This window comes from Nilaparvata lugens, chromosome 3 (assembly GCF_014356525.2).
Source record: "Nilaparvata lugens isolate BPH chromosome 3, ASM1435652v1, whole genome shotgun sequence".
NCBI classification, from domain to species: Eukaryota; Metazoa; Arthropoda; class Insecta; order Hemiptera; family Delphacidae; genus Nilaparvata; species Nilaparvata lugens.
This window is the reverse complement of record NC_052506.1, coordinates 82,236,890-82,247,388: the sequence shown is the minus strand read 5'-3', so window position 1 is coordinate 82,247,388 and position 10,499 is coordinate 82,236,890. Positions and strand designations below refer to the sequence as shown.

At 36.3% G+C, this 10,499-nt stretch overlaps 1 protein-coding gene across 1 annotated transcript; it reads right to left on the bottom strand.

Annotated features, from left to right (window-relative positions):
- Positions 1 to 320: 320 nt before the first annotated feature.
- LOC120350603 (piggyBac transposable element-derived protein 1-like) lies at positions 321 to 1,467 on the bottom strand. Its single transcript, XM_039424793.1, has 2 exons — positions 1,102 to 1,467; positions 321 to 1,026 (listed from the first exon to the last, which is right to left on the bottom strand). The coding sequence occupies exons 1-2, from the start codon at positions 1,438 to 1,440 to the stop codon at positions 442 to 444; spliced, it is 924 nt and encodes a 307-aa protein (XP_039280727.1). The 5' UTR covers positions 1,441 to 1,467; the 3' UTR covers positions 321 to 441.
- Between the last annotated feature and the right edge of the window lie 9,032 nt (positions 1,468 to 10,499).

The window sequence follows — 10,499 nt, the reverse complement described above, 5'->3', positions numbered from 1 at the left end:
CTGCCGCAATGTTAAAATGAAAACCTCCCCCCTGGGCCGCAAGAGATAAACAATGCACATTACTCCAAAATATAAGAATATTCATAATATTGCACCAAAACCTTCATAAAACCTCAAATATTCAAAAAAAAGTGAGGATCACCGGCTATCCTCATGGCCTATAGAGAATGCACTCATTCCCAATAGGCCATGTGTAACGCATGCAATCCTCAATTATTATTGAACAAAAGTAAATTTTATACTCTCATGTAAGAGGAATAATGTTCATAAGAACAATAATAATGATAATTTAATTTTTTATTTATTCATTAGTGTGAAAAGATAAAAATATAAATACAAATAATAATAAAAATATACTGAATCTCATGTAATGTGGGAATAATAGAATAAGAATAGTGTCTTTACCTGATACTGGATGATTTCTATATTGCATAAATACATTCATTTCTTTTTGTTCAAAGTTTGGATATGCTTTGCAAAGCAACTCAAACACATAAACTTCTTACATTCATTACACATAGTTTTCACTAGTTTCACATTCTTCTGTGCATATTGCCGTCCTTGCAATGTGGATGCATCCAAGTAGCATGAGGAGCATCTTCTCCTTATGTGTCTATTTCGGGCATCCCTATCCTGTGTCTCCTCCAAAGAGTGTTCTGGAATGGGATTGACTGACCTATCTTTTCTGGGAGGAGTTTCATATTTCTTCTCTACACCTAACATGTTCATTATCAATTGCTCCCTGTAATCAATCATTTGCACTTTTTTCCCAGATAATTTATTGAATATTATCCATGAGTTTACTACGGCCGTATTCAATAAAATTTCGAAGGCCAACTTGTGATACCACTTTATTGTTCTCCGTAATGGACTAAAATAGCTGGCCATCTGATCTGAAAGATCAATTCCCTGTTTCCCTGTATTATACTCCATAATTACAGCTGGCTTGAAAACTTTTTCCCTATTCTTATTGACTTTTCCCGTATCTACCATACCTAGATCATGCATTGTGCTCAAAAAGAATACTTCCCTTTTATCCTTCCATTCACCAACAACAATACCTTTTGAGTTTTGCTTCCCTATTATTTCACCCTTTTTTATTTTTTTGATCATTGTATCTTTAGGTAAGTCTCTCCTATTTTTGCGCAATGTTCCTATCAAATGAGTATTTTTCTCTAACAACGAAGTAGCTAGAGGGATGGATGTGTAAAAATTGTCTGTTACTAGAATACGTCCTTTATCCAAATATTTGTCTGCAAGTTGCATGACAACTCTTTCTGCTACCCCTACAGATGATGGCTCTAAATTTTTTCCAGCATAGATCGACATCTGCAATGTGTAACCTATTGTGTTACAAAGTTTGAATACTTTTACTCCATACTTGTGTGTCTTATTTGGAATATATTGTTTGAAGAGCAGTCTCCCTTGAAATGGGACCATACTCTCATCTACAACCAGAACTTTGCCAGGAACATGTTGTGTTTGAAATCGCTCCTGTATCAATTCAAACAAACTCCTAATCTTGTGAATCCTATCATTCCCAGCTAAATCATTGTCAGCAAAATGAATGAATTTTAACAATAACTGGAAACGATTTCTGCTCATTACAGTATGAATAAAAGAATTATTATATAAAACACTTTTTTCCCAATAGTTTGAAATTTTTGGGTATTTCACAACTCCCATGTTCAGAACAATAGCCAAAAATTTCCACATTTCATCACTGTTTGTGTCATGCCACTGTTTTACTCTGTAAGAGAGTTTACCTTTTCGTCTCATCACATGTATATAATTGGCAGCATATCTGTTGGTTTCATGAACAATTAAATCTAAAATGTCACTGTCAAGAAATTTTCGGTAAACTTCAACTGGAGTCAAATCGTCTGGATTTGGAGAATAGTCTGAGTTATACTTGTACACTTCCTGATCAGTAAATGGAATTATCACAGGCAGTTTTCCTGAATCCACTTCCATCCACTCAATACAAGTTGGTTCTGGATGAATCGGATTATCATCAATCCCTGGAAGTTCTACGTTTTCTTCAAGTGCAATTGAGGTCTCTGAAGTAATAGAACTCATTTCAGAATCCGAATCTGATACTGAATACAAGCTAAGCTGATCATTGTTATCATCATCTTCAAGAATTTTTAACAGTTCATCATTAGACATTATTTTTGAGGTTGATCTTGATGCTCGATGAGGCCTACTGGGCCCAGGCACTGAAGTGTCCATGGTGAGAATTATAAAATATGAATAATACTTACATACAGGATAAAATGTTGATTGTTCAAAAGTAACCTAGAAATTCACAAATACCTAACCCCTAACATAACTCACTGATTGATTACTTATGCCTACAAAGATTAAAATTTATGACTATTTTCAACTTTTTTCGAACAAAATTTATATTAATTTCTATTGAAAAATAATATAAAAAACGTCTTGTAAACTGTTATGCAAGACTACAAACTTTAATGGTCTGTGGAAATAGTTCTATATGTTACCCAGAGATGGCGTTGAGATGAGTGGAAAGGCAATTTCATTCTCTACAGGCCACGTATATGAACGAGTCTTGCAAAACAAGCCTGACTGATATATGAAGCATTGAAAAGAACGCTGCCTGAGGATCAAGCGTGGATCCTCGAGGCCTGCGGCCAATACTTGGCTGAGGAGCGCCTGCGTATCTCACGGCAGCCAACCTGTATAAAAAGCAGGAGGCGTTTATTAGGATTTTTGCGACTTAATGAAATTGTGTAATCATATTATTAATAATTCAATATTCAATTTTATCTAATAATATTAATAATCAATATTTTGTGATATTATAATAACCAAATAATGTCATATTGTAATTACTGCAATATTTACTTAGAAATATGTTGTTACACTTACAGTTTGGATGTAATTCTTTAACATATCATACGGAGTGTGCTGGGGGTTTGGTGCCCTCTCAAAGGGCACCAAATAAGAGAGGCGCACCCAGGAATGCCTCCCATCCCCCAGCCACTGCACATAGAACCAAATTCTATAAACATCGTTGGAGCACACTGGAAACAAACATTTCCTGTATTAATTTATAAGATAGAATAATTATAGGACCCTTTAAAATTAATAAAACAAGAATACAAATTGTCCTCCATTTCTTCATCATTTTCATCGGCCATAGTAGCTGCTTTGTCAGAAGTATTCACGTCAGTAGTTGTAGTTTTCTTGTTGGAAGACGTTGAAACTGGAAGCTGATTGAAGAAAATGTGATGAACAGGTGGAATGAAATTGAGTAGCCCCTGAAGATCCTTGAACTTGGCCGATTTGATAGTGTACATTTTCTCAACTATTTCAAAATCAGGAAATTTAAATGAGCTTGAGCACTCACTGGCCCTTTTTCTCTCTGAAGGACCTCCTTTTTTTTGGTCTTTCTGACCCGTTTTTTGGACAGCATGTAGCTTTGAGGCTTTTTATTTGAAAAGGAACACTTTTGTTGAAACAAGTTTTGTATCTCAAAGTGAAAGGATCTTCCTTCTCTAGCCTGAAACAAGTCATTTTTTGTATGCCTGGTGCTTTAGAAACAAGCAAATTTTCAAAAGGTTCCTCAAGCGAATCAATGAACATATCCATTTCAACAACCATAAAATTTCTGCTCGCCTTGAGCTGCGTTTATACCAAAGTTATTAACAAAATGTTAATAACTTAATCCTTATTGATTCTATTAGATTGAACATAACGTATCATACACATGATGAACATATGTGTTTGTCAAGTTCCGTTGAATCTAATAGAATCTATTAGGATTAAGTTATCAACATTTTGTTAATAACTTTGGTGTAAACGCGGCTTTAGAGATAACTTGTAAACAGTATTCTGGAACAAATATATGAGCCTCATCTGTCTTTTTTGCATTCTCAATAACTGCAAAATCCTGGTCGCACTCCATAAAGGAGTGACCGGGCACGAAAAGCTGGTGTTCTACTGATTCTATTCTATTGTATGAGATAATACAAACCAATGATATTATTGTAAGCAAGTTATTAGAATTGGTTGTTTGATTGAATTACTTCATTCATAAAGATTTTATTATATACCGGCTCATACATAAATATTAATAGCTACAAGAGAACACCCTTTTGATAAAATGAAAAAGTAAGTATCAATTTGAGATTATCAAAAGTACAAGGTACGCCAGAGAAACTTACTTATTTGAAAGGTCAATAAAAACAAAAGTACTTTAGTTATTGATTTAAGAGAGAAGTTTATTGATTTAATAGAGAATAAATTTCTCATTTTTTCAGAATTGACATCAGATCAATGACCTCATTGCGCATACACTTATGACCTCGATTTTTACTTCCTTACCCTACTACCACAGGTAAGGAAGTATTGCTCTCCAAATAATGTAAGGTACCCTAATTTCATGTTTTCTATACGTTCAAGGTCCCCTGAGTCCAAAAACATGATTTTTGGGTGTTTGTATCTGTGGGTGTGTGTGTGTGTGTGTGGTGTGTGGTGTGTGTGTGTGTGTGTGGTGTGTGTGTGTGTGGTGTGTGTGTGTGTTTGTATGTGTGTGTGTGTGTGTGGTGTGTGTGTGTGTTGTGTGTGTGTGTGTGTGTGTGTGTGTGTGTGTGTGTATCTGTGAACACGATAACTCCATTCCTAAATACCGATTGACTTGAAATTATAAACTTAAGGTCCTCATACCATGAGTATCCGACAATAAGAAATTCAATAAATTCAATTCAAAATGGCGGAAAAAATGGTGGATAATGACTAAAAAACCATGTTTTTCACGGTTTTCTCGAAAACGGCTCCAACGATTTTCTTCAAATTTATACCCTAGATAGCTATACATAAGCTCTATCAACTGACATTAGTCTCATTCTTGAAAAAATTGCAGGAACTCCGTAATATTCTTGAAAAAATCGCAAATAATCACTAAAAAACCATGTTTTTCACGGTTTTCTCGGAAACGGCTCTAACGATTTTCTTCAAATTCATATCATGGATATTCATAAGCTCTATCAACTGACATGAGTCTCATTTCTGGGAAAACTACAGGAGCTCCGTAATATTCTTGTGAAAAATGGCGTATAATCACAAAAAAACATGTTTTTCACGATTTTCTCAAAAATGACTTGACCGATTTTTTCCAAATTCATACCCTGTACAGTTATATATCAGCTCTATTAACTAGCATGAGTCTCCTCCCTGAGAAACTAACAGGGGGTCCACCCCATCCTTGAGAAATTTACTTTTTAATCTCCTTCTCGTGCTTGAGGTAGGTGGGTAGAGCAGATTTTTCAAAAGAACACAAGTCGATTTTTCATTTGTAGAACAGCTGTTTTGACAACTTTAAAAAATCCTCAAATCTCATAATTCAAACAAAGGAAAATGTACTATGAAAACAATAACAATAGTATAATCGTAGTTTTAATGAAATTATTTAGCCGCCAGTCGGCATAATGTTATTCCCCTAGATTATCCTCGTTTAAGAATGAGGCTTATAGATCAATGAGCAAGGAAAGTTGTGTGAGTGTACCACACCAGATTTTTGAAATTAGTATACCCTCTTTGCAGTATATCAATCGGTATGTTGGCAATGGCGTCGCGAATGTTGTTCTTCAGATGGGCTAAGGTTCGTGGTCGATCGACATGATCCAGGTATTTCGAATAACCCTATAGAAAAATCACATTGAGGGAACGCATGTGGAAATGAGCCTTGTCACTGAAAAAAAATACCGCGTCTTCAGGCAGGTTGTCAATCAGCATATCACATGCATTTTGACTGACAACAAAATCGCGTTCAGTCAATTCTTGAACAACAGCCACTTCATAGGGATGAAATTGAAGGTCTTCATGGAAAATTCGTCGAACAGAGGAATCAGGAATTGCCATAGCAGCTGCGTGTTTGCGAGCCAAACTCCTGGGAGAACGCATAACTGACTGCCTCACTCTTTCGATATTTTCTAGAGTTCTGATGTCTTGTTAAATTCCATTTTTGGGTTTAGCGACACTTCGACACTCCCGAAATGAGTTAACCCACGACAGAATCAAATTACGGCCAGGAACGAGAATGTGAGGAGGAATTCCAAATCGAGCGCTGAAGGCACGTTGCATAGCAACAAGTGACCGACCATAAGAAAAGAAGCTCTCAACTGCGAAGGCCCGCTGCTCTCTAGACCAGAGCATGATGGCTACTTGCTTGAGAGAGGATAAATTTGACAGCTTCTTTCTTTAGATGTGCCCCCTCATGCCCCTCTACGCGACCAATAATATTCACAGCGCAGGATTTTTTTCAAATAATAAGTTTCGCTGGCGCGTTTTCTAGTTTCTCCTGTAAGTTTCTCTTGACCTTGTACAACAATATTAGTCCAGTCAAATGGTCGTTTTTCAGGAAACAGCCCCGAAAAATTTTCTCGACGGTTCTATATATATTTTGGGGCGCTGAATTCAAATCTGAAATTTGCTGACACGCCAGAGGGCGGCTTCACCCCCAAAACCCCCAAAAACTCCAAAAATTTCGCACTTTTTTCAATTTTCTCATTTTATCTCGTGAGCCATGAGTTTCTCAAGAAAACTCATTCTCGACAAAATTGAAGAGAATAAGATTTCCATTAAATTGTGTGGTCGCGCAGGATTCTACCATCTTTGGTTCTGGAGCTACGAATTTTCAAAAAAGGGGTATTTTTTGAAGGGTTTTCAAAATTATGCAAACCTACCACTTCTACCCTATACAACACGGATATTTTCCTAAAATAGATAGAAAACTTCACATCACGTGAAAGAACGATTCATCATAAATAGGATTCCTTAGGAATTTTCAAATTTAGTAGTGGGGGGAGGGGGGATATACCCAGAAATAGAAAATCATGTCCCACAGCCATAATACAAATTTTTCATTATAATACCTTTTCAAGGCCTTCCTAACAAAAAAAAAAAATTATTTCGGCTGAAATCATCTCACGCGGGTTATTTTCTATGAGAATCACCCGTTAGAAACATTTAATTTCAGTATTTCCCAATGGGGGGTACGTCAAGGATCAAATTTTAAGCACTTATAACTTCTGACAGAATGATCAGATCTCCTCGTACTACAGCTCATTCTTCTTAGCTCGTCAAGGCGGTCCAAAATCATGTATCATAATTATTGAAATTTGATGAAAAAAATAAAAAAATTCACTTTTAGTGTATTTCAAAACTGTATATCTCGGTAACCCGGAATGATAAAAAATGATACTTGGTCTTGATTTAAAGATCTCCTCTTTCATGTGAGGTAAATGAATTTTGTAAAAATATAGTCGTGAGGTTAGATACGTTGATTCAAAAAATCAAGAAATTTGCAATATTTTCCTCATTTTCACATTCTCGACAGTTTTTCGATATTAAACAGTCATGCAAGATGGGGTTAAGGCAACGTAGATTATAGAACATGTGATTCTTTTTCATTTGAGACTGATCGCAAGTTTCCATCATGTATCTTACGCGTTTTAGAGACTCTTGGTTAACAGTAAAATCGCAGAAAAAATGAGAAAATGAAAATTATCATTTTTCAATCAGCTGTAACTTTTGAACGGTACTGAAATCAGTAAAACGATTCATGGTAGTGAAAAGGAGAGGAAATTCTCTACAATGTTGGCTCTGTGAATTTTAGCAATTTATTAAGTATATTCGTGCTGTTGCGTAAAAGTGTTTCGTCTTATTGGATGTATAGGTGTCGTTTGTGAGTTGAGTGTTTCATTCAAGGCTATCTCACGTGATTACAACTCTTTCAGGAAAAGAAAGTTCTCGTCTGGCTAGGACTCTGCTTTACGAATGTGATTCGAACAAGCTACAAGATGAAATTTGTTCTATCGCTTGATTGGTGTGCTTGTATTAGTGTGTAAATACTGTCTTATCATCCCAAAGTGCGTCAGTGTTGGATCTTTTGAATCTGGCGCTCTGCAAGTATACAAACTTAGTGAAGTTGAACAATTGACTTTGTTGGTAGGAAGCTCTGATACAAAACTCATAGAAAATTGACATATCCATAGGAGCGGTCTGCCTGTAGGAGCACTATTATATATACTACACCAATATCTATAGCTTGTGTAAAAGACTGACTATCAATTATTCAACAGCCGGCGGCTTATCACTCAATATATAGGGCAATAGGACAGGACATTGTCAAGAAGCTAAGCTATCTTTCTCACTACGATAATTCCATCTTAATAGGAAAATTTCCCCGTTTTAATAAGCTTCCCAATAAGACTATTCTAACTCGTATAACGTGTGACTTAGTAGTGGATAGAAAAGTGTAAATATTTACAGTACATAATGGCGAATAGAACCAACCAAAGCATGGACAAGTTTCTTACTCCGTTCCAAAGGAAAAACGTGAGCGTTCGCAATCTTCACCAGAAACCTCGCAGAGCGCAGCGAAGCGTACAACTTCAAATACCGGTACTGACAACCAAGATATTCTCGGGAACATGGCAGACATTATGGGAAAGCTACTCGATGAAAAACTTCAGATCTTAGCAAAAAAAGAAGATTTGGAAAGTCTAACCATGGAGATGCAACGATTGGTCGAGGAAAATATTAGTCTAAAAAAGGAGGTTCACCATCTGATAAAGGAAATCAGCCAAGTGAATGAAAGTCACTAGTCTTGAGGATCGGGCTAGGAGGAATAACGTTATATTTGAAGGACTCAAGTACAATGCTAGTGAAGATTGTAGAAAAGTAGTAGCAGGGTTCTGTAAGAACGTGCTCAAATGTGAAAAAGAAATTGTTGTCAATAGAGCACATACATTAGGACAAAATCGAAGCAATGCTCCCGTTATAGCGCACATTCCTCGAGATGAAGATGTGGACTGTGTGTTCAGAAATGTAAAAAAGCTAAGACATACTGGCTATATAGTGCATCGAGACTTTAGCTTTGAGACCAGAAGGAAGCGAGGAAAACTGGCCTGTTTGAAGAAGGAGATTTCCCGCGTCGTTGGAGACAAGAGAATGGCGCTGGTTGTGGATCGCCTGGTAGTGGAGGGCATGTGGTTCACCCTCACTGACAATATGCAACTCCGCTGTGGTCAAATGGACGGTGCCGAAAAATTGAAACAGATGTTTAATCACGATTTTACCAAGATTCTGGAGGATGCTGTGAAGGAAAATAAAAATGATAAATAGGAAAACGTTGTCTGTCAGGCGATAGAAATTTAAAGAGACTGTAAAATAGTAGCGCTTAATGTTGCAGGTTTGCGAGGTAAATGCTGTGTCCAAGAGTTGATTTCATTTATTGAGAGTTCTTATATATTTTGTTTGATTGAGACATTTGTGGAGGAAAAAGATTTTTGTAAATATGAAAATTACTTTTTAAACTATAAGCTTCATTGGATGCCTGCTAGAAGAGAAAGTAATTATGGTAGGGCGAGTGGGGGTATGCTGATAGCGTTTAAAAATTATATGCAGGGTATTTGTAATTTCGTTAAATTGGGAGATATGCAGGTTAAAAGTTTTAAATATGAAGGAGAAAATTGTTCGTATATAGTGCCATGTTATCTCATTAGTAGCGCTTTGAAACTATATGTGGGAATTTTTTGAAACTTGTGATGGAGAAAAGGAGTTGATGCTAATTGGGGATTTTAATGGGAGGATTGGGGAGGGACAGGTTATCCACGAGGAGGTTCTAGAAAGTGATTGGGAGATCAAAGCAGTTAGAAGCTCGAAAGATAAAGTTGTAAATACAAGAGGGCGAATGATTTTGAATATGTGTGACACGTTTGGTTTGACGGTGATAAATGGAAGACTGAGAGGTGACTGTATGGGAGAATATACTTTTGTTGCAGCTATGGGATCTTCCGTTATTGATCTCTGTTTAATGTCATTGAATATATATTAGGGCTAGTGCGCGAATTTAGTGTTGGCAACCATATTTTTTCCGATCATATGCCTATAATTGTACAACTTGATTTGAAGGTAGAAGAGAGTCAGTCTTTGCGGACTGACGTCAGTACCAAAATTAAAATGGGTGAAACAAAATGATGGAAATTATAGAAATAGGTAAGAAATAAGATGTAGAGATTTTACTTGGGAAGGGGATATTGAGCGAAAGTCGACAGATATTTTAAAATAATTAATGAAGCAGCAGGGAAACAGGCGCATCAGACAAAAGGAAATGGGAAATGTTGTAAACAAATGTGGTTTGACTGGGACTGTAGGAAGGCTAGGGATAGAAGTTTTGCTAATTTAAAATTATATAGAGCCTGTAATAATGAAGAAACTAGGAGCATGTATCTCAGTGCAAATAAAGCATATGAATTACTGTGTAAACTGAAGAAGGAGAATTATTTCAAAACTCTAGGTGATAAGTTCAGAGAGATAAGAGACGCAACTGGATTTTGGAAACTGATAAAAACTATTAAACCTAGTAAACTCAAATGCTCGGCTGATATAACATCTGATGATTGGGTTAACCATTTTAAAAGATTACTGTCATTAGAAGGGGCGGTGGATGAGTTCTTGTATGCAGCGCC

Coding starts and splice junctions, on each gene's coding strand:
- LOC120350603 (XM_039424793.1), bottom strand. CDS start 1,440: ATGGTCCCATTTCAAGGGAGACTGCTCTTCAAACAATATATTCCAAAT. Junction 1,027..1,101: donor AAGATACAATGATCAAAAAA/ATAAAAAAGGGT, acceptor GATAAAAGGGAA/GTATTCTTTTTGAGCACAAT.